At 48.5% G+C, this 27,821-nt stretch overlaps 1 protein-coding gene across 13 annotated transcripts; it reads right to left on the bottom strand.

The window, feature by feature from the left end:
* Nucleotides 1–35: 35 nt before the first annotated feature.
* On the bottom strand, nucleotides 36–27,765 carry SDSL (serine dehydratase like). 13 transcript variants are annotated; one of them, XM_038575180.1, is made up of 11 exons: nucleotides 15,452–15,592; nucleotides 14,181–14,238; nucleotides 12,896–13,098; nucleotides 11,430–11,505; nucleotides 10,909–11,102; nucleotides 10,631–10,670; nucleotides 9,786–9,925; nucleotides 7,671–7,759; nucleotides 6,741–6,968; nucleotides 1,468–1,592; nucleotides 36–408 (listed from the first exon to the last, which is right to left on the bottom strand). In XM_038575180.1, the coding sequence occupies exons 3-11, from the start codon at nucleotides 12,905–12,907 to the stop codon at nucleotides 215–217; spliced, it is 1,098 nt and encodes a 365-aa protein (XP_038431108.1). In that variant the 5' UTR covers nucleotides 12,908–13,098; nucleotides 14,181–14,238; nucleotides 15,452–15,592; the 3' UTR covers nucleotides 36–214. The 13 variants fall into 13 exon arrangements, with proteins under 13 accessions (XP_038431108.1, XP_038431107.1, XP_038431111.1 ...); XM_038575179.1 differs by lacking the exon at nucleotides 14,181–14,238 and having other exon boundaries at nucleotides 15,452–15,597; XM_038575183.1 differs by lacking the exon at nucleotides 14,181–14,238 and having other exon boundaries at nucleotides 11,434–11,505; nucleotides 15,452–15,597.
* Between the last annotated feature and the right edge of the window lie 56 nt (nucleotides 27,766–27,821).

Genomic DNA, 27,821 nt, shown 5'->3' with positions numbered 1-27,821 from the left:
CGTTTGTAGACCCAGAAAGACTGGACCGGCTAGAGTTACAAATTCAACTCAGAGTGTTTATTGGCCAGGGCTGCAGGGGAGCCAAAGGGAGCATTTCAGGAGGGCTTCCTGCAGGAGGCAGCTGGCACAGGAGCACAGGGCAGCTTCCACTGCCATCCAGGAACACAGGCTGCCCTCACCAGCTACAGGGGTGTCCATCCCAAGCGAGGAAGCCTCAGCTCTGACTCAGCTGGGCCTTCAGAGCCTGTAACCCTCCGCTATTGATGCTATTGCCTCCACACACAATGACCACAACCGAGGCCAGCGGGGAGTGCAAGCGGCCCTCAGCCTGGAGCCTCTCCAGGAGGCCTGAGTAGATGACAGCCAAAGCTGCCCCGCAGGCAGGCTCCACCAGTATGCGCTCGTCATCTGCCCGGATTAGGGGAATGGGGTGGATGAGAAGAGAGAAAGGGAGAAAGAACCAGTTAGTGCTCCATAGGCTCTGGGCATCGAAAATCCATGAAGCCAGCCAGCCAGTCGGCCAGCCAGCTCATAATCCATCATTCGTCTGACCCTCTCTCCATCCATCAATCTGACCATCCATCCCTCCATCCATTCACCTTTCATCTATCCATCCATCCATTCCTCTATCCATCATTTCACTGTCTGTCTGTCCACCCATCAGTGTATCCATCAATCAACGTATCCATCTATATATCCATCCACTCATCCATCAGCCCCTATCCATCATTTGACTGTCTGTCTGTCCATCCATCAGTGTATCCATCAATCACTGTATCCATCCATCCATCCATCCATCCGTCCATCCATCCATCCATGCATTTACCCACCTATCCCCTATCCATCATTTGAGTGTCTGTCTGTCCATCCATCAACATGTCCATTAATCAATGTGTCCGTCCATCCATCCATCCATCCATCCACCCATCCATTACCTACCTTTCTATTCACTCATACATTCATTTATTCATTCAACAAATATTTATCGAGCACCCACTCCCTGCCAGGCCCTATGCTAGGAAGGCCCTGGGATCACAACAGTAGATAGGACACCCTGGGCCCTACCCTCACAGGGTTTACATCTAATGCTACAGGTGAATAAGAACCAGGCAGTTATGAACAGAAGGCCTGGTGCATGGGAAGTCTCCAACCCAGGGAAGGAGGAGGGTGAAAGATGAGAGGAGGTGCCATGATGGCTGAGTAGCCCTGAATCACATGCAATCGACAGGGAGCAGGGTCCAGGATGGGTGGCTAACAGGAAGAGGAACAGATGCCAAAGTCTGGAGGCTAGCAACAGCACAGCACACTCTGCCTCTGCCCTGCCATCCACTCAATGTATGCTTGTTGCATGATTGCTGCACGCCCAGCCCTGTAGAAGGTTCTGAGGATACAGACTAGAGAGAACACCCAGAGACCCAGGGTCTTTGTAGGTCCCCAAGCCTGGGGACGGAGGGCAAGCTCACTCACCCAGGAACCGCTGCACAGCGCTCACAGCCTGGACATCCTCCACCACCTCAGAGATGATCTCCAGCTCCTGCGTGCACTCCAGGGCCCTTGCTGCCACAGTCTTGGCACCCAAGCTCTTGGCCACACTGCAGGGGAGGGCAGGCAGGGCAGGGAGTACAGGGGTGTGGGGCAGAGCTGGTGAATCACTGGGCCTCCAAATTCAGCCTCCAAACCCCAGGGCCCCCTCCCATCCTGCAATGGGCCAGGGCTCAACACGGCAAGAGCTAGTACTGGGCTGGCACAGAGGAGGTGCTCCAAAATTGGATGTCCCACCAATGATGGACACATGAGCCCCACTTCCTCCAACTCCGTAACCATGATTGTGCCCTTCCTTGTACAGGCCCCAGAAAGCCAAGTGTGGAAATGGATTTTTTGGACACCTGGGTGGCCCAGTGTTTGAGCATCTGCCTCTGGCTCAGGGCATGATCCCGGGGTCCTGGGATCGAGTCCCACATTGGGCTCCTTGCATGGAACCTGCTTCTCCCTCTGCCTGTGTCTCTGCCTCTCTCTCTGTGTCTCGTGAATAAATAAATAAAATCTTTAAAAAAGGAAATGGCTTTGTTTTGTATCCTATTCATTAATAAGAATTTATCATGTCTGATAACTAATATTTATTGAGTATCTACCAGGTGATAGATGCGCATATTTTCTGTTTTAATCCTCATAATCCCCCTTTGAGTTAGAAATTTATGGGCTCCGTTTTACAAGTGGGAAAACTGAGAAGCTCAGGGAGGTTAAGAAACTGGCTCAGACACACAGTTAGTCAGTAACAGAAGATGGATTCAAATCCAGGCAGTCTGGCTCCATGGTCCATGCTGTGTATCTCTGTGCTTGGGATTGCCCACCTGTTGGTACTTCCTGAGCTGGGCAGTATTTCAGGCTCAGGAGAGCTTCTGGTGAGCTCCAAGGGGCCCAGAGCACAGACTCAAGAGCCAGGCTGTCTGGTCTCACACCTGCCCCCCCCTCCACTAGCAGTGGGACCGTGGGAAGGTCACTGCACCTCCCCTGAGCCTCAGCTTCCTCAGTCTGAAAAACGGAGGTAACAGCAGTCCCTGGCTCATGGGAGTGTCCTGGGGGTTGAGTTAAACATTGTAAATGCTTAGAAGAGAGCCTGACACTTAGTAAGCTCTACAGAAGGGTCAGTGGTGGCTACTATCATGGCTGTAAGTACAAAGCCAACCATGTACTAAGAACAAAGCCAACAACAACAGCAAGAGAAGAACAGACTCAAAACTAGAGAGAAGAAGAAGAAGGAGAAGGAGAAGGAGAAGGAGGAGAAGGAGAAGGAGAAGGAGAAGGAGAAGAGAATAATAAGAAGAAGAGAAAAAAGAAGGAGGAGGAGGTAGTATTGATAGTATTCTTCGGCTTCTGTTCGTCTCCTCTTCTGCTTGCTTATTCCTCTTTCTTGCTTCTTCTTCTTCCCTCCTCCTAGCCTCCCTCCCTCCCCTCTCCCTCCCTCCCTCCCCTCCCTCCCTCCCTCCTCCCTCCCTCCCGCCCTCCCTCCCGCCATACCTCCAGCCCTCAACCTCAAAAAAAAAACAACCCTCTACAGAGAAACCACTAGTGGTTGCCAAAGGGAAGGGAGCCGGGAGGCTGGGCAAAACAGGTGAACAGGTTGAAGAGGAAACAAACTTCCAGTTATAATAAGCCATGGGGATGAAAAGCACAGCTCAGGGAATAGTCAATGGTATGATCACAGCTTTGTGTGGTGACAGGCAGTGACTCCACTTATGGTGGTGAGCACAGCAGAAAGTATAAGATTCCCAGATCCCTATATGGTACGTCTGAAATGAATATAATAGGGATCCCTGTGTGGCGCAGCGGTTTAGCGCCTGCCTTTGGCCCAGGGCGCGATCCTGGAGACCCAGGATCAAATCCCACGTCGGGCTCCCGGTGCATGGAGCCTGCTTCTCCCTCTGCCTGTGTCTCTGCCTCTCTCTCTCTCACTGTGTGCCTATCATAAATAAATAAAAAAAAAATTTGAAATGAATATAATATTATACGTTGACTATAGACTTCAACTGTAAATAAATAAATAAGAACAAAGGCTGGGAGGGGAAACATAGAATTAAGTAGGTAAGTAGAAGGACCACTGGGTAACGTTGTGGGGACAATCTCTGGAGTGAGAAATCCCAATCGAGAGGACAGAAGGGAAGGGGAAAGAACGTTCCAGGCAGAGGAAACAGCCTGCACAGAAAGCTTGCCTTTCCTGGTGGTAGGAAAGGTTGTGACTCATCCAAGGGGCTGGAAGACAGGCCAGTGGCTGGAGTGGGGCTAAGAGGAGTCTGGATTTGGGCCCAAGAGTCTGGGAAGGGCATTGGCGGGCATAAGCGGGAGAAGGGATGAAGAGTCCAACGGGTCAGCAGCGAAGGAAGGACACATTGCTGCTGGCAGTAGACAAAGGACTCAAAACAACAAAGACACTCAGCAATACCACTGCTAGGGTCACACCCCAGAGACACGGACACATTCGTTCACATGCAAATGCCCGTGCTAGTGTTTGTAGCAGCTCTACTCATCATAGCCCCAAAAAGAAATAGCCCCAACACCCTGCACCCAAGGGATGGATAAACAAGATGCAGTCCAGCCCCATAATGGAGTAGTATTTGGCCATAAAAAGGAATGAAGTACTGATCAGAACATGGGGGAGGCCTAAAGACAGAGGTCTGCATGAAAGAAGCCAGACACAAAAGGCCAACATGTCACATGACCTCACCCAAGTGAAATGTCCCAAACAGGCAAATCTGTAGAGATAGAAAGTAGATCAGTATTTGCCAGGGGCTGGAGGGAGGAGGGACTCTGCGAGGGGTGATGAAAATGTTCTAAAAGTGATTTTGGTGATGGAGGCACAACTCTGAATATACTTAAAATCACTGAACTATACACTTGAAGTGGATGAATTGCGTGATACATGGAGTATATCTCAATAAAGCTATTATCAAAAAGAAGAGCATCAAGCATAGCCAGGGGATGGAGGAGGGCTATGACAGCCATCCAGGGGAGAGCTGATACACTGGGGTGGGCACAAGGGCTGGACAGGAGCTGGAGTCCAGAGGGAGAGTGGATAGAACTCAGCAAGGTGACTGTAAGATGTGTCAGGTCAGAGCAGCAGGATGGACGGTGGTGTCATTTACAAAAGTGGCAAGTCCATGAACTTCACTTAGTGCTCCACTGTGCCAGGCTCTGAGAGAGGTGCTAGGGACTCAGAGCTGAAAAGTCAGTCCCCATCCTCAAGCCCCTCCTTCACAAACCAGCCCATCCACAAGCTCTTTCACAGCCAAAGAGTGACACAGAGTATCTTTGGGGTCTTTACCATGGGAGTCAACTGCCCAGCTGAGCCTTGGGGAATTTCATCAATGTGAGAGGGGCTGGTATTTCAGATGGAAGGGACAGGAAAGGCTCAACAGTTAGGGGCACAAATAATCTTCAGGAAAGGTCATCACAGAGACATTGGAGGATGGGTGGCACCAGAAAGGAGTGAAGATAATACCAGAAAGACATTAAGGGATTCATATATCCAGATAGAATTCTCCTGAAGAAAGGACTGTTTCTCTAATTGGCCAGCCAGAACCCTGTACACAGTAGGTGCTTAATAAAGATGACTTAATAGGCTGTCTTTTTCAGCCACCTTGTTGTCACACACTATTATATCCTAAGGTCCAGCACCTAATAAGTGTTTAATAAAATATGGGCAGTGCTGATATCTATAGAGGGTTGAATATTGTCTCCCCTAAAATTCACATCCATATAGAACCTCAGAATGTGACCTAATTTGGAAATAGGATCTTTGCAGATGTAATTAGTCAAGATAAGGTCATACTGGATTAAGGTGGACCCTAAATTCAATGACTGGTGCCCTTACAAGAAGAGGACAGACCACAGAGAGGTCATTGAAGACAGAGGCAGAAGGAGGTGGCTACAAGCCAAGGAACACCAAGGATTGCCAATAGCCACCAGAAGCTGAAAGAGGCAAGGAAGCATGCTCCTCCCCTAGGGCCTTCAGAGAAAGTGTCACCCTACTAGCACTTTGATTTCACACTTTTGGCTTCCAGGGTTATGACAGAATGCATTTCTGATCTTTTAAGCCACATAGTTTGTGGTCATTTATATGGCAGACCTAGGTAATTAACACAGCATCTGTGAGGATGATACTGGTGATGGTGATGAAGGATGTAAGATGGGACGCCTGGGTGGCTCAGCAGTTGAGCATCTGCCTTTGGCACAGGATGTGATTGCAGAGTCCTGGGATCGAGTCCCACATCAGGCTTCTTGCAGAGAGCCTGCTTCTCCATCTGCCTATGTCTCTGCCTCTCTGTGTATGTGTCTTTCATGAATAAACAAATAAAATCTTAAAAACAGGAAAAGAAGGATATAAGATGAGGCAGGGTCTGGAGGCTGGACCACTCTCCGTTAACTAGTTAGTTGGTTCATAAGAACTTTTCCTCATTTGATTTAAAATCTGTTACATAAAGCAACAAGGAAAAAGTTCTCTAACGATATTGTAGAAAAAATGAAACTGTTCATGACATATAATATGAACTAGAAAAATAGAGTTTAGGAAGGATGCGATCCTAACTTTAAAAATACATGATCAATTCATTCATTCATTTCACAAATATTTGTAGAGCACCTACTGTGTGCCAGGCACATTTCACTTGTATGTAACTATGTGTACACGGAGGAAAAACAAAAACTTGGAATATGTAACCTAGTGTTCATTGTTGGATGGTGGAATTGAAGGTGCCATTTTGTTTTCTGTTGTTTATTGCTTGCCTACATTTTCTAACTTACTGCAACACATTTAAACTGCTTTTGTAATGATATAGAGCAATGAAATGTTTTATTAATTTTTTAAAAGATTTTATTTATTTATTCATGAAAGACATAGAGAGAGAGGCAGAGACATAGGCAGAGGGAGAAGCAGGATCCCCTCAGGGAGCCTGATGCAGGACTTGATCTGGGGATCATGCCCTAGGCTGAAGGAAGTTGCTCAACCACTGAGCCACCCAGGCGTCCCATGAGTTTTATTAATTAATGAAACTTAAATGAATCATATCCTCTATCTACTTTTTTGGCATCGCCTTCTAACTGAAATCCACATTAGGGTGGAACTCAGGGTGAAGTTGAACCTCTTGGGTACCCCCAAACTCCTCCACTGGTTGGGACTGAGAGCTTCTAGGATAGCTACACCCCCACCTTCCAGCCTCCCACAGATGGCCCCAGCCCATGCCTACCTGGTGATTTCTGGCAGCGTGACTAGCCTGCCCGCCTTGATGGCTGCATTGAAACAGTGTGCCCCTCGGGTCTCCACAGCAATGATGGGCACATGCTGCCAGCCCACCTCTGCCAGGCCAGCTGACACCCCAGCCAGGAGCCCTCCACCCCCTACTGCCAGCACCAGGGCCCCTGGTGGAGTCCCCAGTGCTGCCTTCAGCTCTCGCACCAGGCTGGCATGGCCTTCCCTGGGGGAAGGAGGAAGCAGGGTAAGAAAGGGCCCTATTCCCAAAGGCTGACATATACACAAACTTTCCTTGTTGTCACCCCAATCCCTATCCATAGCAGGGGAGAGCAGAAACCCTGCAACACTTAGCTCACTCAGCTTTCATCCATTCAATTTACTCATTCACTCATTCTTTCCCAGCCATCGACCTCAAAGCCATGTTCTCAGACATTATCCAATTTAATCCCCTCCACAACCTTGTAAAGAGGCAGCATTTGTGTATGTGCTTAAGAGGGGACCAGCATATCACTTGGTGCCAGTCTAGTTCTGGGCCTGGGACCCAATGTCTTGGCCACTTACTAGCTGTGCAATGTCAGGCAAGTTCCTTGGCCCCTCTGTGCCTATGAAATGGACATAAAACACCCACCTCTAGAGCTCTGAAGAGGATCAAATGTATTAAATGTATCCCCAAGTACACTCAATAAACAGGATTGATTATTACCATTTCCATTCTATACATGTGGAAACTGAGGCATGGGGAGGAGAGAGGCTTTGCAATCACAGAACTCACAAATAATAGAAGTAGGGTCTGAACCTCAGCATGCCTGGCTTCCAAGCCTCTTCTCCTCTCTAGGCCTCAGCATCCCTTTCTGTCCAATGGAAGGATCCCAACTCAATGAGGGTTTGGGCTCTGAGCTCCATGGGGGCGGAGCAATAACCTTACCAGATCAGACGGTGGTCAAATGGATGGACATTCACCCAACCATCCCTCTTGGCCAACTCTTGTGCCTTCAGACTGGCCTCGTCCCAAACCTAAAGAGAAACAGAGGGTCTCAGGAGCCTCAGGAATTGGACTGCTCTGGAGCCTGGAGCAGAGCCTGAAGTCTCCTGGATAGCCCCAGGGTCTGGCCAGCTGAGGAGAACTCCAAGGGTGAGATCAGAGCTGGGGTGGGCCTCACAGCCTCCTGAGACAAAAGTGGAGGCTTCTGGGTGGATAAACTGATGATATGTGCTTTCCATAATCCCAATGGGCCAGTCTGCGGGGGAGGGTGAGCTCCAAGGCCAGTTAAGTGGTTTCCACTTCTAGTCAGCCAGTAAGGCAGAAGGCCCCTTAAATCAGAGCCCCAAATAGCAACCTGGCCACTATAGATGGTGTCCATGAAAACCAGCAATCATCCTACTGATGATTGAACTCAACTGCCGGTTGAGTTCAAGCAGCCAGAGAGGCCCGGGTCTGAGGCACTACCTGGGGGTGGTTAGGGCCACTGCCCAGTTCCCTACCCCCTTCCTCCATTAGAATCACACATCCGTGGCTTTTGTCATGTTACTGCTGTTCTTCCCACTAGAAAGGGCAGAGTACATTTCCCCACCCCCATTGATGTAGGTCCAGCTGTGGGACTTGCTTTGGTCAAGAGGCACTTTCCTCTCACTCCTCCTGCCATTCACCTTGAGCAGAACATGTCCCAGGTGGCCACCAGTCCAGAACGATGAGGGGGACACATATGCAGATCTTAATCCTGCCTGTAGCCTGACACAGAACCACCCTAGCCCACTCACAAGCCCAGAAGCAAGAGAGATCGTGTTTCTCATGAGCCACTGAGAGGTGAGGGCTGTGTGTTATGTAGCATTATCTAGCAGCAAGAGCTGATTAAAACAATATGCCTTCTCTGTTCTTCCTCAGGGCCCTGTGCTTCCCCATCCCAATACTTACAACTTTCTCTTATCACCATGTGGTTATCTGTGTGTCTCCCCAACAACACCTGAGCTTTGTGAGAGTAGAGACCATGTCTTACTACCTCTATATCCCTTGCTTTAACATAGTCCAGACACATAGTATGAATTCAAAGAATATCTGTTGGAAGGAAGGAAAGGAAGAAAGAAGGAAGTGGAGGAGGGAAAAAGGTGATGGGGGGATGGATGGATGGATGGATGGATGGATGGATGGATGGATGGGGAGAAAGGCAGGGAGAGAGAGTGCTGGATAGGAGGATGGTTGAATGGACGAATAAAGAGAAGAAAAAAGGGGCACCTGGGTTGCTCAGTGGTTGAGTGTCTGCCTTCGGCTCAGGTCATGATCCTGGGGTCCTGGGATTGAGTCCTGCATTGGGCTCCCCACATGGAGCCTGCTTCTCCCTCTATCTATGTCTCTGCCTTTCTCTGTGAGTCTCATGAATAAATAAATAATTTTTCTTTAAAAAAAAAGAGAGAAAAAGAAGGGAGAAAGCAAGGAAAGAAACTAGACACTAAGTATTTGGTGACCAACTTTTTAGGTACCATGGTATGGCTTTTAGTTTTAATTTTGATGGTTTAAAAAAAAAATCTCTTTTCTAGGGATGCTTTTTCCCCTTCTTTCCAGGAAGGTAGGAGGATTACATGTTTGTATCTCTGTTTCTTCAGTAACAGGGTGAATCAGTGATATCCTTGTCGGTGGGCCCCTTATTAGGGTGGTCTCAGAACAAGAAATAATGCCACCATCCTCTTTCCTTATACTTTTTTGTCTTATCAAATGGCAAAAATGTTTAAATGAATATTACCAAATGTTAGTGAGGATATGAGGAGACAGACATACTCCTGGTCTATCAGCTTCCTGCTTCTCCTGGGTTCACACGGGGGAAGTCTTCTCAGGGTTGGTAGAGGCAGGAGGTCCCAGCCCTCAATATACATCATGCCTCACTCCTACCCCTCAGCTCAGCCATCCTAAGAGAAGACTGGGCTCCAGTCATAGTACATCAAAAACAAAAGAAAGAAAAAAAAGCAGAGAGATACCATCTCCTAGGGGTAAATGGGATTCAAGGGGAACAGCCCACTCCAGCTGGCTTCTCCTTCCTGGGGTCCTTACCTTTCCAGTCAGCTGAACCTCTGCCCCCTCCCCCTGCAGCCTCTTCACCACCTGCGGGGAGGTGCCCTCAGGGAGCACAATGGTGGCAGGGATGCCCAGCTTCCGAGCAGCATAAGCAGCTGCAATGCCTGCGTTGCCCCCTGTGGAAGCAATAGAAGGGAGTGCAGTGGGCAGTGTTGTTTTAGCCCGTTAACACAATTTCCTCCCTCCCCTTCCATTTCCCTTTGTGGGCCATTCCTTCCCCACACTCATATGCCCCACCTTTGAGTCCTCTTTCTGATCCCAGAGGTAGATACATGACCTAGATTAACTCAATCTGAGACCTCAATCCCCTAACCCATGATTGGTTCAGGGATGAGTACATGATCCAAGCTAGGTAAAGAAGACCGAGTCATGGATTGAGGAGAACCATCAAGAAGGGGTAGTTCCTTTTCACCAGGGCTGATAGGATGATAGGAGGCAAGCCTAGAACACCTGTTGGCCATCTTGCTGCTATGAAGTCTAGGTGAAAATGAAGCTTATACAGAAAAAAGACAAGTTGAGAGAAGGAGAGATACAAAGGAGAGCTCCTGGTTCCAGCTGTACCTGAAAGCCACTTATCCCAAGAATTTTTCAGTTCTTGGGGCCTGTAGCCTAAACCTATATTAATTGGATTATTGTCACTTCTACCATGAGTCCTGAATGATGGGAAGAGGGCTGGGAGGGGATATATGAAATGGCCATCTAATCATGACCTTGATGGAACTGGGCCTTTAACAGGAGGCTGATCCCTGGACATCTACTGCTGCTCCAGCCATCTCTTCCTCCCCTACATTCAGCCCTGAGGACCCAGCCCCAAGGCTCACCTGAGGAACACACCAGGTGTCTGCATCCCTTCTTGGCCACCTGGGGAAAGAAGGAATGAGGTTGGGGGCTGACCCAGGCAGATGTCATAGAGCCAGTGTGGGATGGAGTTAGTCCCTCCCCAGCCCACTCCAACACTCCTTGCCCCTCATCCTGCTCCTCCCATCTGTATGAGTCCACTTCTCCCCTCCTGCCCTCACCCCCATCCAGCCGGCAACCATCCCCATCCCTCTCCTCCCCCAAGAACTGGCTCACTTCTCCCCTCCTGCTGACACCTCACCTCCTGGCAGAAATGCCCAATGCCCCGGATCTTGAAGGAGCCGGCCGGCTGCACATTCTCGCACTTGAGGAAGACAGTCACACCTGCCACCTGGGAAAGTGCCCAGCTCTCCAGCAGAGGCGTGACCACGTGGAAGTGCTCAGCCTTAGCACAGCCTGTTCGAGAGTGATCCATCCCAGCAACCCCCAGGGGGCCTGCAGGAGAACACCAATGCCATAGCCCAGGCAGCTCCAGCCAAAGTCCCCTTAACCAGGAGGAGGGGAACGTGGAGAAGAGCCTCCATTAGGCTCCTTAGCCCTATCCAGCTGCCACGGCCTGTTTCCCCACCTGGACAAAAAGGTTTGGACCAGGGACCCTTTCATTCTGTAACTGTGCCAGCCCACAGTGCTGGGGGTGTAGAAGGTGGCCAATACATGGTGATGAATGAATGATGGTGGGAGAATTCATTCATTCATTCATTCTTCATTCATTCAGGTATGCATGCAAAAAAAAAAAAAAAAACACCTCTTTTCATTGAGCACCTACTATGTGCCAGGAGGTTCCAGATTTTGGAGCGCACATGTCAGAGGCAGCCCCTGCTTTGCCAGAGCTCACATTCTAGTAGGGGAGACAGAAGCACAAAATTTCAAACGGGCAATGGGGGTGGGAGGCAGTATTTCAGCAAGCATGGTCAGAAACAGTCTCTCAAGAGAGAAAAACTTTTTTAAAACTTGTATTATGGAGAATTTAAACATAGCAAAATGTCGAGAACTGTATAATGAACCCCTGGTGTAGCCCATCTCTCAGCTTGAGCGAGCACTCGTGGCCTGTCTTGTTTCAACCACACCTGCACACACACACCCCCACCCTGTGCTATGGGGTTTTTCCTCCTTTATTTTTTTAAGATTTTTTTAAAAGATTTTATTTATTTATTCATGAGAGACACACACAGAGAGAGAGAGAGAGAGAGAGAGAGAGAGAGGCAGAGACACAGGCAGAGGGAGAAGCAGGCTCCATGCAGGGAGCCCGACTTCGGACTTGAACCCAGGACTCCAGGATCGGGCCCTGGGCTGAAGGCGGCGCTAAACCCAAGCCACCCGGGCTACCCAAGATTTTTTATTTATTTGGGAGAGCAAGGGAGAAAGAGAGGGAGCAAGAGAGAAAAAATGAGTAGGGGAAGGAGCAGAGGGAAAGGGAGAAGCAGATTGCCCACTGAGCAAGGAGCTTGATGTGGCAGGGCTAGATATGGGAACGCAGGGATCTTGGCCTGAGCTAAAAAGGCAGACACTTAACAAACTGAGCCACTCAGGTGCCCCTTATCCTTTATTCTTATTATATATTTTTTCCTATACTACTTCCTTTGTAAATACTTCAGCACAGATCTCTAAAAGCAAAGAACTCTTTTTGTAAAACTAGGTTTATTTCTTTATTTTAAGGATTTTATTTATTTATTCATGGGAGACACAGAGAGAGAGAAGCAGAGTCACAGGCAGAGGGAGAAGCAGGCTCCATGCAGGGAGCCGGATGTGAGACTCGATCCCGGATCCCGGGATCACACCCTGAGCCAAAGGCAGACATTCAACTGCTGAACCACCCAGGCGTCCCTTAAGAACTTTTTTTAAACAGTAGCCATATGGATTCATAACTGTATACATTTGTGCAAACTCACGGAATTCTTACTCAAAGTGGACTTATTTTTTTTTTGAGAGGGAGCAAGTGGAGGAGAAGCTGAGGCAGAGGGAGGGAGAGAGAGAATCTTAAGCAGACTCCATGTCCAGCATGGAGCCCAATGGGGGCCTCCATCTCACAACCCTGAGATCATGACCTGAGCCGAAACCAAGAGTTAGATATTTAACTGACTTAGTCACTCAGGCATCCCTGGCTAATTTTATTTTATAGAAACCATATCTCAATGACGCTAATTAAAAAAAACCACATCATCACAATACCATTATCACATCTAAAAACATTAATAATCATCTCTCAATATCGTCACATAATTGCTCACCTTTCCAATCATCTCATTAAATGGGATAAACAGTTGGTTTTGCTGTCAGTGATTTGGGGTTTCTAACAGTTTGAATCAGGATGCAAATCAGATCTGTGAGTATTGGGTTGGCAGAGAGGGCTTTGAATTCTCTTTCCATCTGCAAGTTCTCCAAGAGAGATGTTCGAGATGAGTGACAGCAGGGAGCCCAGGGGAACGCATTCCTGCAGAAGGAACAGCAGGTGGAAACACCTTGAGAGAGAAATGACCCTGGGGCGTTGCTGGTGTGGGGAGAAGGGATCTGGTGTAGGAGCTGAGCAAGGAGAGGTGGGCAGGGACTTGGGGAAGGACGTGCCACGCTGAGGAGCTGGGATGTTATTCTAATTCTACTTGTCCTGGGAAGCCATCGGGAGGTTTTAAGCAAAGGCACAGTTAGTGAACGAATCGGTGGTAAAAGGTGAGAAACAGAAGAGGAAGAAATGAGAAGAGTGGAGAAATAGAGGGCTGTTTGTCTTTTTTTCTTTTTTTTTAAGGAGCAAATGCAACCCCTTTTTTTTCCTTTGGGTCAGAAAAGCATTGGGCCAAGCCCTGCAGTTTCACTGATGGCCAGTAGGAGGCGTGCTGCAGCCTCCCCATCCTCCACGGGCCCAAGCTTCCTGCTCACCCTTACCTACTCCCAGCTGCCCACCCCACCAGAGGGTTCTAGGTCTCCTGCCCCTAGATTTGACCCCAGGCCCTTGTTGGGATGGCCCTGGGATCCCCCAGGCAGGGCAGAGTCTGAGCCAGAGTCTCCACCCGGTTCCATCAGGGCACTTCTCAAACTGAACATGGCATCGGAGAGGGAACCTGTGGGTCACCCAAACTCAGCAGACCTCAGCCTGGGCCTCACCTTGGCTCCGGGCGTAGGGGTCAATCAGTGACCAAAGTTAGAAACCAGCTCTGTATTCCTCGCTGTGTGACCCCAACTAGCATCTCGATTTCTCTGTGTCATGTTCCCTCCTGCCCTACTCTACGTCAGCCATCAGCTGAGCGCTCTAGAGGCATCATCTCTCTGGGGCCATCTAACTATGCGGGCGTGCTTACCCCTTCTCTCGCATGTCTACAGGGCACCTGCGAGGCGCAGGCCCTGACCTGGGAACTGGGGTTACCCTGTTGAGGAAGACGGACATCCCCTCACGGAGCTGATGTGGAGATCAGTGTTTGATAAATAACCATATAGACAAACAAAATAATCAAAAATGGTGAAAACTACCAAGAGGAACGCACACATACAGGGAGTCTTAAAGAGAAGAACAAGGACACCTACTGTGGATAGAGAGGTCACGAAAGGCCTATTTGCAGGAAGTGACCATTAACACCGAGACCTGAAAAATAAGAATGAACTAACCACGCGGCAAACTAGGAGAAGAGCTTCTACATCACAGAATCACTGTGGACGCAGTGAGGCCATATTGTGAAGCCTTCAGCTCCATGCCTGACATATAATATTAGCTAACAGTGTGTGGGACCTCCTGCCAGCCAGGCTCTATGACGAGATCATTGGCACATATACCATCTCATAAGATCATCGTAACGGTCCTGAGACAGGTTCACTTACTAGCTCCATTTTATAGATAATGAAACTGAGGCCCAGAGAGGTTAAGTAACCTGTCCGAGGTGACACAGCTGGGAATGGCACGGCCAGGATTCAAATTCAGGCAGTGGACTTTGGCATCTGTGCCCGTAGCACCGTGCCATACTTTCTCTACTAGGTGATGATAATGACGGTGGTGGTGGTAGTGGTGAAAGGCGTGAGCATTTCATACTTAACTGCCAGGTGTCCTTAGGAGCCAAATGCTCCCAGCTCAGTCCCAAGGCTCCCCAGGCCTCCTGCTTATCCTAACAGCCCACAGGAGGACAGCAGCCCTGTCAAATGAACAGGCCCCAAACTTCCAATAGCCCTTATCAAGCCCAGATGCCCATAAGGGCACAGGCCTCCCAGACTAAGGTCTAGAGTCAAGGTGAGACCTTGGCCTAGGGACACACAGCTCTTGCAGCATGTGGCCACCACGGGTGCTGAGGTGGGAGCCCTGGGCCCTCTCTGCTGTGGAGCAATGCCGTGAAAAGCCTGAGGCCTGGGTTCAGGTCCCAGCAGGCACGACCTTGGCCATGCCACCTTTCCTCACTGGGCTTCACCTAATGCATCTGTGAATTGGGGTAAGGACCATTTCCTGTTTCTGCCTCCTTTGTCCCTCAGGCTTTTCCAGAGGCCACCTGGGTAACCCTTACAGCCAAATCCCTGATGCCAAGGCCAGGAAACTCGCGCTGGCAGAGTGCCCAGCCCTGCCCCTCTGGCAAGCAGGACCTGCTCCCCAGCCATCAGAGTCTGTGGCACCCCCAGCCTTCTTCTCCAAGGCAGGCTAGAGTGAAACCCTGAGTGAAATCAGTGTTCTTAGGGGGGCTTTGCACCCATACCTCCTCACTTTCTGTCCACTCATTCTGGACCTTGCCCCAGAACCTTCCAGACTACCCTGTGTTCACATTCCACAAACGCACACAGAGCCCCAGCGGTACCATTTGGGTGTCAGGCCCTCTTACCTGCCTGCTGAACAGTGCCCAGACCCAGCCCGGCTCCAGCCTGCTGCCCACCAGCCTGCAGCCTGCGAGGGCACCAGCTCTTCCCAGCTTCTGGCAACTTCCCGCAGCCTTGGCCCCTCCTCCCACGTTAAAGGGACAGCGCCCCGCTGGAGGAAGAAAGGAACAAGACCAAGGTCCACTGCCTCCCCCTGCACTGTCCTTGGTCTCATTGATGATACAGGCTCCAGCAGGGAGACTCACTGGGCCGAGGTCACCCAGCCAGCGAGAGACACCCTGGACCACCTCTTCTGTGACACAGACACATCCAGATTTTACTCTGAGTCCAGTGTTTGCGCTGAGTGCCAGGCCACCACCCCCACTGCTGTCAGGGTCAGCTTAGGTCAAAAGACAAAGAAACAATTGTTATCTGCCACATGAAAAGGCCTAATTTTTCTGAAGCACCTCCTCACCCCTGATATTTTACATCCAACAAAGGAACCCAAACAATGATTTATCGTTCAAATGAAGGGCTCTGATTATTCATTCATTCAACAAATATTTATTGAACACCTACTATGTGTTGAGCCCTGGGACTTTAGCCTCAAACAATATAGCATGTCCCCTGCTCTCATGAAGTCCCAAGGGGCCACCAAAGAGCAGTTGTAATCGGTGCTCTCAGATATTGTCAGGCAGAGGTGGGACAGGGCTGTGGACACTCAGAGCAGGTAACTTACACTTACCTGACGCCAGGACGCTGGGAAAGCAGGTTTGGGGCTGGGAATATGGGCCAGAACCAGACTCTGCAGGGACGCCTGTGCCATTCCTGGACCTTACCCAGGAATACTAAGGAACCATAGAAGGCTGTAGGCAGAGGAATAACATGATCAGATTTATACTGTCACCATCTCACTGGGTGAAACTGAGCTTGTCACATCCATCTCTGAGCCTCACGTTTCCTCTCTACAAAATGGGAGGTGAGTTCCAGGAAAGACCTGGCAGCTGAGATGTTCTTTGCCCTTCTAGGACTGTGTGTGACCTTCCCAGGCTTGATGATTAACTCCTGGATGCTTGAGGTCAAGTCGAGTTGCTTGGCCATGATCCTCGATGAGGACTCTGGAAGCTTCATCACCATCCTCCCATTAAACATGTACCCATCCTTGTCAAGCGTCCTGTCCTGGACTGGGCCCTGGGGACAAAGGGGCAAAACCGAGTTTGTGTCCTGGGGTGGCCCCTGGATTAGGGGGAGAGGAAACCATCCAATGCAGTGACAATTTTACCACCCCCAGGAAGACAGAGAGCAGAAGATCGTCATAGGGCACCTGGGTTGGGGTGGAATCAGGGGGATTCCTGGAGGAGTGGGGCCTTAGCACACAGCTTAGACTTGGACAAGAAACATGACAGCCCTTGAACAACACGGATTTGAATGGCGCAATTCCATTTATATGTGGATTTTTTACAACACAGGACTGTAAATGTATTTTTACTGTAAATGTATTTTTAAATATATTTTCCTTATGATTTTCTTAGTATTTCCTCTATCTTACTTGATTATAAGAATTCAGTATAAAATGCATAGAGCCCACAAAATGCACGTTAATCAACTTCCTGTTATTGGTAAACTTTCTGGTCAACAATAGGCTTTTAGTAGTTAAGTTTTGAAGGAGTCAGAAGTTATCCACAGATTTTTGACTTCATGAGGTGGGACAGCACCCTTAACTTCCATATGGTTCAAGGGTCACCTGTACACAATACCAAATCCATGATTTCACAGATATTCTTGTTTTGGAAGAAGCCAAGGCAGGAATCGATGCTTAAAATGCAATCCATTGTTTTTTGTTTTTAATATTCAGTAGTAGCCATAGCAGTGGCACTAGTTTCTGGATGAAGGAGCAGGGTGCCTCACAGAGCACAGACCATGGAGCCGGGGTCTGGCACAAAACACAGCTCTGCCACTTACCCGCTGGGTAAACTTGGGTAAATCTCTTAACCTCTCTGTGCCTTGTTTCCTCAACTGTAAGATGTGGATAGACTACAACTTCTCTAGTGGGCAACTCATTTGTGAGGATCAAATGAGTTAATATATATAAAATATTTAGAACAGTGGAAAGTGCTCTGTGTTCGATGCTATTGTTGGTATTAGTGTATTTATAAGAGGTGACACCACAATATGGTAGAAATTGCAAAGGTGGCAATGAATGTTCGAAGTTTGGGAACATGACATCATCATATCACAGAATGCTTGCAACACCTTGGAGAGATGTATGTTGTAACAAACCCTCTTTTGGGGAATCAGACTTAGCTCAGAAAGGCCAAGTCACTTTCCCAAGGTCCCATCGCAGTGGCGGAGCCAGAGCTCAGAAGTGGAGGGGCCAAGCTCCAGAGCACCTGACTTGGAAGAGCCTGAGGTGGGGATGCCAGGATGTCTCCATCAGAGAGCAGATAAGACTGGAGAGGTGGCCCAGGTCACTGACCCATCCCGTCCCAGATCCCAGAGCTATGTTCGTCAGCCAGTCCCTGTCCCTGACGCTTATGGTGGCCAAACACTCACCCTGGCCAGTCTCATAGGTTACTCATTAAGCTTCATTTCACCATCCTCACCCCCAGCTGTCCCCAGGGCGAGGAAACAGCGTGGGGAGGAAGGATGGAGCCTCAGACACAGGAGAGGAATCCTCCCAAATTGCATTTGGACTCCATGTCATACACTTTCCAGGCCGCCGAGGCCCAATTGTACCAAATGGGTAAAAGAAGCTGGCCTGGCAAAAAAAAAAAAAAAAAAAAAGGGCAGCCTGGGTGGCTCAGTGGTTTAGCGCCACCTTCAGCCCAGGGCATGATCCTGGAGACCCGGGATCGAGTCCCACGTCGGGCTCCCTGCATGGAGCCTGCTTCTCCCTCTGCCTCTCTCTCTCTCTCTCTCTCTCTCTCTGTATCTCATGAATAAATAGATAAAATCTTAAAAAAAAAAAAAGAAAAGAAAAGAAGCGGGCCTGGGGCAGCAAAGCAAGCAGTCTCACTGGGGAGTAAGCCAGCTGGGATGTGGACTCGAGTCTTCTGACATCCAACACAACATGGCATCTTAGCTGAGGTCTCACAATTCTTGAGTCTTGCCAAGATGACGTCATTTGAGCCCACAGAGGGTCTCAAAGTAGGGGCTACGTTTCTGCTACCCGGAGTTGACTCACCATGTCCTCTACAGAGGATATGTGTTTCTTTTTTTTTTTTTAAGACTTTATTTATTCATGAGAGACACAGAGAGAGAGAGAGAGAGAGAGAGAGAGAGGCAGAGACACAGGCAGAGGGAGAAGCAGGCTCCATGCAGGGAGCCTGACGGGGACTCGATCCAGGGTCTCCAGGATCACGCCCTGGGCTGCAGGTGGCACTAAACCTCTGAGCCACCCGGGCTGCCCAGGATATGTGTTTCTCCATTTGCTACTGTCCTCACCCCTCCCTATCACATCCCCAGCACCGGACAGGCCCCTGCCTGGGGTTGGAGATTTCTGAGTTGAAGACCCTTGTACAGAGGAACTCTCCCTCTCTCTCTCTCTCTCTCACCCCTGAACAGGAAAGGAGGCATTTATCAAGCGAGAAACTGAGGCACACAGGTTAAGTGACTTGCCCCAAGTCACCCAGCAAATAAGCCACAGGACTAATCTTCAAGGGAGCCCATGTCCAACCTGGATGCTCTTGTCATAAGAGACTTATGAATCCATAGCCATCAAGTCTGAGTTGGAAGAAGCTACGAGGGCTATCTAATCTATCCTTTTTTGTGGATGGAGAAGCAGAAGCCGGGAGGGGGTGGGGAGAGAAGGGAACAGCTTAACATCTGCCCTCCAGACCAAAGAAAATTCTGGTCCACATGAACCAGACTTTCAGAATTAAGCCATTCATTTCTGCATTTAGCAAACATTACTCCAAACAACCAAAATCTAGACTCCTAGGACAAAAGAGACGGCCCTCCTGGCTTACAGTCAGTAAACAGATACAACAAAGTGTTACAGACACAGCAACCGGAAAATGCAAATTAGAGCAACAATAAAATGTTCTTAAAAAGAAAAAAAAATATTGGGTTGGCAAAAAAACTTTAAAAGACATAAAAACAATAACAACCAAGGCTGGTAAGTATGAGGGAAAATAGGCACCCTCACACATTGCTGGTGTGATCAGAAATTGCTTCAGCTTTTTGGAAAAAAGATCTGTCAATATTGATTACAAGTGGATAAAATACCCATTCCTTCAAGAAATCTTAATTTAGGAGATTTATTCTCTGAAATAAGAAGTGCCGGGGGTAGGGCTATGAGGATGAGAATGTTTATTAGAATCCTGTTTAGAATAACAAACAAACAGAAGACTGCAAACCTGGATGCCCTTGAATCGCGAAATGGTTGAATAAGTCATAATACACCCTCAGCATGCAATTTTATGCTGCCATCAAAAAGAATAAATTAGATCTAAATCTATTGACCCAAAGAGATGTTCTTGATGCATTGTGAGTGAGTAAAGGAAAAAATACATATGAACAGTGGGTAAGGATTTTTTTTTTTTTAAAGAAGGACAGTGACCAAAAGTTTGTAAAATACTAGTCTATGGTTGTGTAAATACCTGTAGGCTCCGGGAGGACCATGCTGATCACATCGGTTGTCGCAGGCTGACCGGGGAGGTGGGGATGGGGGCGGGGGTAAGGAGACAGGGGCCATAAGGAAATTGTGGATGGAAATATCCCATCATCTATCTGCGTGTCCAGGATGCTAGGCACTCATCCCCTGTGGGGAGTGACTACACTTGAAATGTGTTTTGGGGGCCGCCTGGGGGCGCTCCGTCGGTAAAGCGTCTGCCTTCCGCTCAGGTCATGATCCCGGGGTCCTGGGATCGAGCCCCACATTGGGCAACTTGCTCAACGGGGAGTCTGCTTCTCCCTCTCCCTCTGCTCCCTGTTCATGTTCTATCTCAAATAAATAAATACAGCCTTTTTTTTTTTTTTAGATTTTATTTATTTATTCATGAGAGAGACCGAGGGAGAAGCAGGCTCCATGCAGGGAGCCCGATGTGGGGCTCCATCCCAGGTCTCCAGGATCTTGCCCTGGGCCAAAGGCAGCGCTAAACCACTGAACCACTCGGGCTGCCCAAATAAATACAATCTTAAAAAAAAAAAAAAAAAAGTGTGCATTTGAAGAACAGAATTGTAAATTTTGCTTAATTTTTATTGAATGTAAATACCGCAAGTAGCCAGCGGCGATCATATATAGGACAGCACAGGTCTGAAGAATCTGTCTAGGAGACAGTGTGGACCCAATGTGAGACACGTCATTGTCACCAAGGAAGCGGGGAGCGCTAGTAAATCCCTCGGCTTTGTGTCACGATGCCCCCACCCCAAGACAGACAGATCTGAGTGACCTGCAGGCAGAAAGATAATCTCCAAACAGGGAGAATAAGTACCCAAAATAAACAGTGGGTCCGTGTGGCATACAGATGGATGCAACTTTTAAAAATCCCACACTTGGAAATAAAAGAAGGAACTTAACACTGAAGACAGCTGACGAACACTACTTCCACCGGGCGGTGAAGGTCAACATCAACAGTAAGTCATGTGGGTAGTGGATACACCCTTGGTGTGATGTGCTGGGAACAGCACTTCACCTCCATGCTCTTCCTCCCCAGATCCCATACCCCGGCTACGCAGGAAGGAAACAAAACAAAACAAGATCCACAACCAGTACCATTCGAAACTGTCAAGGTCATGGAAGACAGGGCAAGTATGGGGACCGGTCACCGCCAAGAGGCGCCTAAGGACACATAGGGACGAAACACAGTGCCATCCAGAATGAGACTCTGGAGCAGAGAAAGGATCCTAGGGAAAAAACAAGGAAGTCTGGATAAAGTATAGGCTTCAGTGAATAACAATGTATCCATACTTGATCGATATTTGTAACAAACATACCATATTAATCCAAGTTGTTAATAACAGGGGACATAGGGAGTGGGGTATAACAGGAAGTCCCTGTGCTGTCTACCCAGTTTCAGATTTCCTTTTCTATGAATCTAAAACTATTCTGGGATCCCTGGGTGGCGCAGTGGTTTAGCCCCTGCCTTTGGCCCAGGGCACGATCCTGGAGACCCGGGATCAAATCCCACATCAGGCTCCCGGTGCATGGAGCCTGCCTATGCACCCTCCCTCTGCCTATGTCTCTGCCTCTCTCTCTCTCTCTCTCTCTGTGTGTGACTATCATAAATAAATAAATAATTAATTAAAAGAAATAAAACTATTCTAAAATAAAAATAGGGTATTTTTTTTAAGTCCCTACACCCAAGCCTGCAAAAGTAGTGAGACATAACAATACCCCTTACAAGCAGATTCTTTGCAGAAAGCTTCTCCTCAGAGAGGACTCAAATAATGAGGCTGTTTTTCTCATTAAAATAGAGCATCATTGACAAAAATCCTGTGTTTTACCACGGAGAGAGAAACAAGCCCAACCCTTGGATAAAGATGTCGAGAAGCTAGTGGATGACAGAGAAAAAGCTGGAAAAGAAATCGGTTGCAACCATTAGATGAAGAAGGGGTGGTGAACAAGAGCCATCCCAGGATCATCAACCTAATTTTTCCCCTTTTGCCAGTTATTTGCATGATTGGGAAAATGCACGCAATGAGGCATGTGTGAGGGAGGAATAATCTTTTGAGAATACTAACATATCAGTCCCTCCTCCTTAATCCCTCCCCCACCCTCCCACCCCCGGGGAGGAGAGAGAGATAGAGAGACAAAGAGACAGAGAAAAGCAAGCAAGGGAGAAAAAAAAAAAAAAAGAGTCCTGTTTTGTAGCATTTGCTGATTTTCATGCTGTCAATACTCCCACTGTGGACAGTTTCAAGCAACCAAAGCTTTAACCACTGGCTCAGAAATGTCTTGCAAAGTTGGACACCTGTGTGGCTCAGTGGTTGAGCATCTGCCTTCGGCTCAGAGCGTGATCCTGGGGTCCTGGGATCGAGTCCCACATCGGGCTGCCTGCATTGAGCCTGCCTCTCTCTCTGTTTCTCTCATGAACAAATAAATAAAATCTTAAAAAAAAAAAAAATGTCCTGAGAAGTTCACCACAAAGTTGGTAGGAGTCTAGTCTGAAGTCCACTGCTGGGGGATGGGGAAGGGAAGCATCCTACGAGGAGGGAGTGCTTTTTTGCCTCTGGGAATGAAAGTAACAGCAAAATAAGAGAAAGAGTTTATGGCAGTGGCCACAACTCAGGGGGAAGCCACCTTGAGTTTCCAACCATTCTCTGGAATAGTTGCCACAGACCCCAGACTATAGGACAAGGACCCACGTGGCTGGGAATGCAGAAGGGCTTCCAGGCAAGCTGCGGTGGGGGGCAGACAGTGGAACCATACAGCACCCACCCTCTACTGACTCAGCCCCTGGATGTCTGGTGAGAAAGGTAAACCCCTCATTGCCTCCAATTCATTATCTGCTTGAAACAAAAATTAAGCCAAGTTAAGGAAAAATAAAGAAATCTCCATTTGTTGCACATGGCATTTGTGGTCTGAAATTTAATCCTGCTGCAAATATCTTGATTTTTCTATGACCTTTGGACAAAATCCCTCATAGGCCATCTGGACCCAGCCAACTCCACTCATCACATGTTGATTGATGGATGATGATAAGCCCAAGGGGGAAGCCCAATGTGGCATGGAATTCTGACCTTGGTCTTGGCCAGTTTTAGCAATAAGGGCCCACCAAGAGACTGCCACATTTTCGGATGATGCAACGCGGGGAGGCATCACTATAGACGGCGCTGTCGAATGACCCAAGATGTGGTCACAGAGTCTCAATCTAATTAAACGATGGATTGAAACCAGGTGAACGAACATGAGGAGGGCTGGATGCCAAGTCCTACGTTGGAAGCCACAGAGGCTAAGTCCATCACGTCCAAAACAAGATAGGCCTGATCTGATTGGGTTAATTTCACTGAGAAAAAAAAAATATTTTAACTTGTCTGGAAGCCAATTGAGTTGGATATAGAACATCAGCTTATTAAAATAAAGCACATTTTACTCACATGGGATTAATTACTTTCTCCTGGCCATATTAATAGAAGTAGAGAAGACAGAATGAGGAAGGTATTAGTCTCAATCTGTATTACTCTTAAGCAGAGTTTCTCAACCTTGGCACTACTGACATTTGGGGCCAGATAATCCTTTGTTGTGTGGGGCTGTCCTGTGCCTGATAGGATGTTGAGTGGATAGAGGCAAGAATGGGGAATCCAGCAAGGAAGGGGTCAGTACAGACCTGTCCTATGGCTGTTCACGAGCCCCTAGGAAGAGACCCCAGGGACAGCCAGGCTGCAGAATCCCAAAGAGATACCAACCCAGACTTGATGGAGAGGGAACATGAATAAGGAGAGAAGACTCAGGGAGACCAAAGATAATCATAATGGCAACTACCATTCTTTGAGCCCTTACTGACTGGCACGGCGCTGATTCATCCCCATTTCTGGAGGCAAGAAACCGACGTGAAGGGAAGTTAAGGGACTTCGCTGAGGTCACACCTGGGTGTCCGTTTCAACCCAAGTGTGATGGACGCAGGAGCCAGAGACCTTAACCAATCAGCAAACTCCGAGGCCACAGTGGGCAAACAGAGATGAGAGCTGCCCGTTCCTCTCGGAGCTGTGAAAACAATCAGAATCCCCACCTCCTGCAGCCAAGGACACGCCGATCTGGCCATCCTCGGGGACACTTCTGGGGAGGGTGTGATGTAAGAGAGCCAGCAGGCAGAGGTGAGGGAGGCAACTTGCCCAAGGTCCCCCAGCCAGACTCCTGCCCCTCCTCTTGGGCCTGTGGGCTCTGATGAAGTTTTGGAATACAGGTGAGGTTTGGTGGGGTGGGGTCCGGAGCTGATGATCAAGAAAGAATTCTTGAGACGTCTTTCGTGCAAAATGGTGGTTTTATTAAAGCCTGGGGACAGGACCCGTGGGCAGGAAGAGCTGCTGCCCCTGGCCTGTGAGGAGTGGCTGATTATAAACCTGGGAGTTGGGAGGGGTTTGGGGATAGCGCACTCTCTAAGGAATTTTGGAAGCAAGGTTTCCAGGACCTTGAGGGGGCTGGCTATTGTTGGGAAAAGGTCATTTATTACCGTCTAATAAAACTGAGTCATGAGACCCTGAAGATGTATATCGGTGGACCATGTGCTTGGGGGATGATCACCAACGTGTATCTTGGGGGGTTTATTTTTTTTAAGATTTTATTTATTTATTCATGAGAGAGAGAGAGAGAGAGAGGTAGAGACACAGGCAGAGGGAGAAGCAGGTTCCATGCAGGGAACCCGACATGGGACTCGATCCCGGGTCTCCAGGATCACGCCCTGGGCTGAAGGCAGGTGCTAAACCACTGAGCCACTCAGGGATCCCCTTGGGGGGTTTAGAGATAAAGGAAATTTCTAAAGGAATTTTTACATGTTACAGTAGGGCTTACAGGATCCTGTGGGTCGGTCTAAGATTGCCTTTTGCCCTTAGCAAAGTATTAACATAGAGGCAGTTGAGTTGGTACAGGAATGTCCCTCTGCCTGTTTCAAGGACTTGTCAATGTGCTTTGTCCTCAGCTAGTCCTCTGTTCCCCATTAGGCTCTGCCCTCACGTTCCAGCATTGGATAGGTCCAGGCTTCAGTTTACCCATCCGCTAAATGGGAGGAGGTGACTTTCACTTTTCTCACCTACTTCTGAAGATCTTTCAAAGGAGGGTTAGATGGAATAGAAAAGCCCTTGTGCCCCATCACCCAGAACTAGAGACTCAAATGTCCTCTTGAATACCAGAAAATAAAAATGACCATCACCTATCAAGTGCCCACAAGTCACTGGACACTATCCATATAACTTTATATCAATTAGGTTTAAATCCTCGTAACAAATCTAAGAGGTGGACACTACTACCAGTTAAAGAAACTAAGGCACAGAGAGGTCAAGTAACTCATCCAAGGTCACACAGCAAGTTGGTGACAAAAGTTGGATTAGAAGGTGGGCCTGTCAGAAAAGTGGTTCACTTGCACTATGAAAACTGGCACACCTTGGGATGCTGGAGTCCCACCCCCGAACTGATCCCCCTGATGTGTGCACAGTGACAGCTGCAGCCTTCCCTCAAGACCCTCCCCCAGCTTCCTGGTCAGAACATCCCCATCACATGGCCGTACTTCCGGGTTCTGCTCCATTTGATACGGGAGAGCTTGGTTCTTGTCTCACCGAGTCAAAGAATGAATCTCACGGACAAAGGAGAGTAAGTAAAGCAATAGAGGTTTATTAAGCAAAGATATAGAGAAAGCTCTCAGAAGTGAGAGGGTCCTGACAGGGTTGCCACTGAGGGCTTGTAGGTTTGGTCTTTTATCAAAAGCCAACCGGGGAACCTAAATCCTTTTAACATATCTGTTGTTATGACATTGAGTGAGGACTAGTGATAACATCTTTAGCAGCTTACTTCTATGCGGGCTGGTTATTCTTGGTTGGTCATAGATGACTATCATTAAAAAAGACATGCTCCGGCCCACACCTAGGGCAGGGCGGTCTGGCTTGTTCCTTTATCTCTGGTTTCCTTACACCTCAGCATTTTTGGGATTGTGAGCCTGATTCCGTGGCCCCCTACCTAGACCTGCACAGCCACATTTGTCTGTAACTCACATTTGCTCCCCAGGGTGATCTTGGGTGAGCCCTCTGCCCTCAGAGGGCCTTGGGTTCCCATCCACATGATGGGATACAGAACCACACATGCACCTGCACATATTTCTTACATATTTAAAAATGAAGACACGCCCAGACAGCAAATGTCTATTCACTGCTGGCTGACTGCATAATAAAAATGTGGCACATCTAAAAAAACAAAAAACAAAAAACAAAAAAATGTGGCACATCTACACAGCGGAATATTACTTGGCCATAAAAAGGAGCAAAGCACTGACACACACTACAATACAGATGTATCTTGAAAACATGGTACTGAGTGAAAGAAGCCAGACACAAAAGGCCACATGCCACATGATTCCATTGATATGAAACGTCCAGAATGGGAGGATCCACCATGACTGCGGGGGGCTGCAGGGAGGGGGACAGGGGAGTTGCTAGTAATAAGTATGGAGTTTCTTTGGGGTGATGAAATGTTCTAAAACTGATACTCCAGGGGCACCTGGGTGGGTCAGTGGTTGAGTGTCTGCCTTTGGCTCAGGTCATGGTCCCAGGGTCCTGGGATCGAGTCCCACGTTGGGCTCCCTGCAGGGAGCCTGGTTCTTCCTCTGCCTGTGTCTCTGCCTCTCTGTGTGTCTCTCATGATTAAATAAAATCTTTTTGAAAAAATAAAATTAAATAAAACTGATACCCCACACATGGGTGAAGTATCTGGTATGTGAATTATAGCTCAACAGAGTTATTATTTTTAAAAAGGACACACTCAGGATGTCAACAACAGGGATGTATATTTTGCCTTCCCTCTTTCTGGTCTTTAAGTGATTGATTTTCTTAATGTGGCAGTTTTCAAATCACGAAGGTGATGCATTCTTGTTGAAACAAATGGAACAATATGGAGAGGTCTTAGGAAGGACAGAATCATCCTCTTCCACCCTTGCCACTCCCTGCCCTCCCACCCCAGAGTCACTCCCAGCTGCTACTCGGAAGAGGAGATGAATCCAACATTATGAGAGAGCTGTCGTCCCCCTGGCTGCGTGGATAACCGCACGTGGACATAGCACCCAAACCCTACATCTGGGTCTTCTGAATGTGACCAAGCTGGGCCAGATGACCTGGCCCCCCAGCCTCCACCTCCACCCTCTCCTCAGCCCTGTGTCGGCAAAGGACTCAGAATTCCTGAGCCTGTCCCCTGTGCACATGGCATTCAAGATGCCCACTCGGGGATCCCTGGGTGGTGCAGCGGTTTGGCGCCTGCCTTTGGCCCAGGGCGCGATCCTGGAGACCCGGGATCGAATCCCACGTCGGGCTCCGGTGCATGGAGCCTGCTTCTCCCTCTGCCTGTGTCTCTGCCTCTCTCTCTCTCTCCCTCCCTCTCTGTCGATCATGAATAAATAAATAAAAATATTAAAAAAAAAAAAAAAAAACAAGATGCCCACTCACCTGGTGGTTCGAGAGTTCAGTGAGACCCCATACAGCAACCCTTGGCAGGGGATCGGGCACAAACAGACGCTCAGGCAACGTGAGTGCCGACTGTATACACTCAGATGCACACAGGGAAGCTGTGTCTACGTGGAAACTGCTCGATGCCCACACGGCTTCAGTTCTATCACCCTGTTTCTCCAGCACATGCCCGTAGACATCCCACTGGGGAGGGGGCTTGGAAGTGCCTGCGGAAGCTCAGCTTGTCCCACAGAGAGGGACAGTGGTGCCTGCTGTTTGTGCCCTCACTGCCCTCTGTCTCATTGCTATTCT

The sequence above is a fragment of the Canis lupus genome, chromosome 26, assembly GCF_011100685.1.
Source record: "Canis lupus familiaris isolate Mischka breed German Shepherd chromosome 26, alternate assembly UU_Cfam_GSD_1.0, whole genome shotgun sequence".
Lineage (NCBI taxonomy): Eukaryota > Metazoa > Chordata > Mammalia > Carnivora > Canidae > Canis > Canis lupus.
Note: the sequence above shows the minus strand (reverse complement) of the source record. Positions and strands in the feature narration are given on the sequence as shown.

Coding starts and splice junctions, on each gene's coding strand:
- SDSL (XM_038575179.1), bottom strand. Junction 10,671..10,908: donor TTGGGCATTTCTGCCAGGAG/GTGAGGTGTCAG, acceptor TTCTTTCCCCAG/GTGGCCAAGAAGGGATGCAG. Junction 6,969..7,670: donor TTTGACCACCGTCTGATCTG/GTAAGGTTATTG, acceptor TCCTTCCCCCAG/GGAAGGCCATGCCAGCCTGG.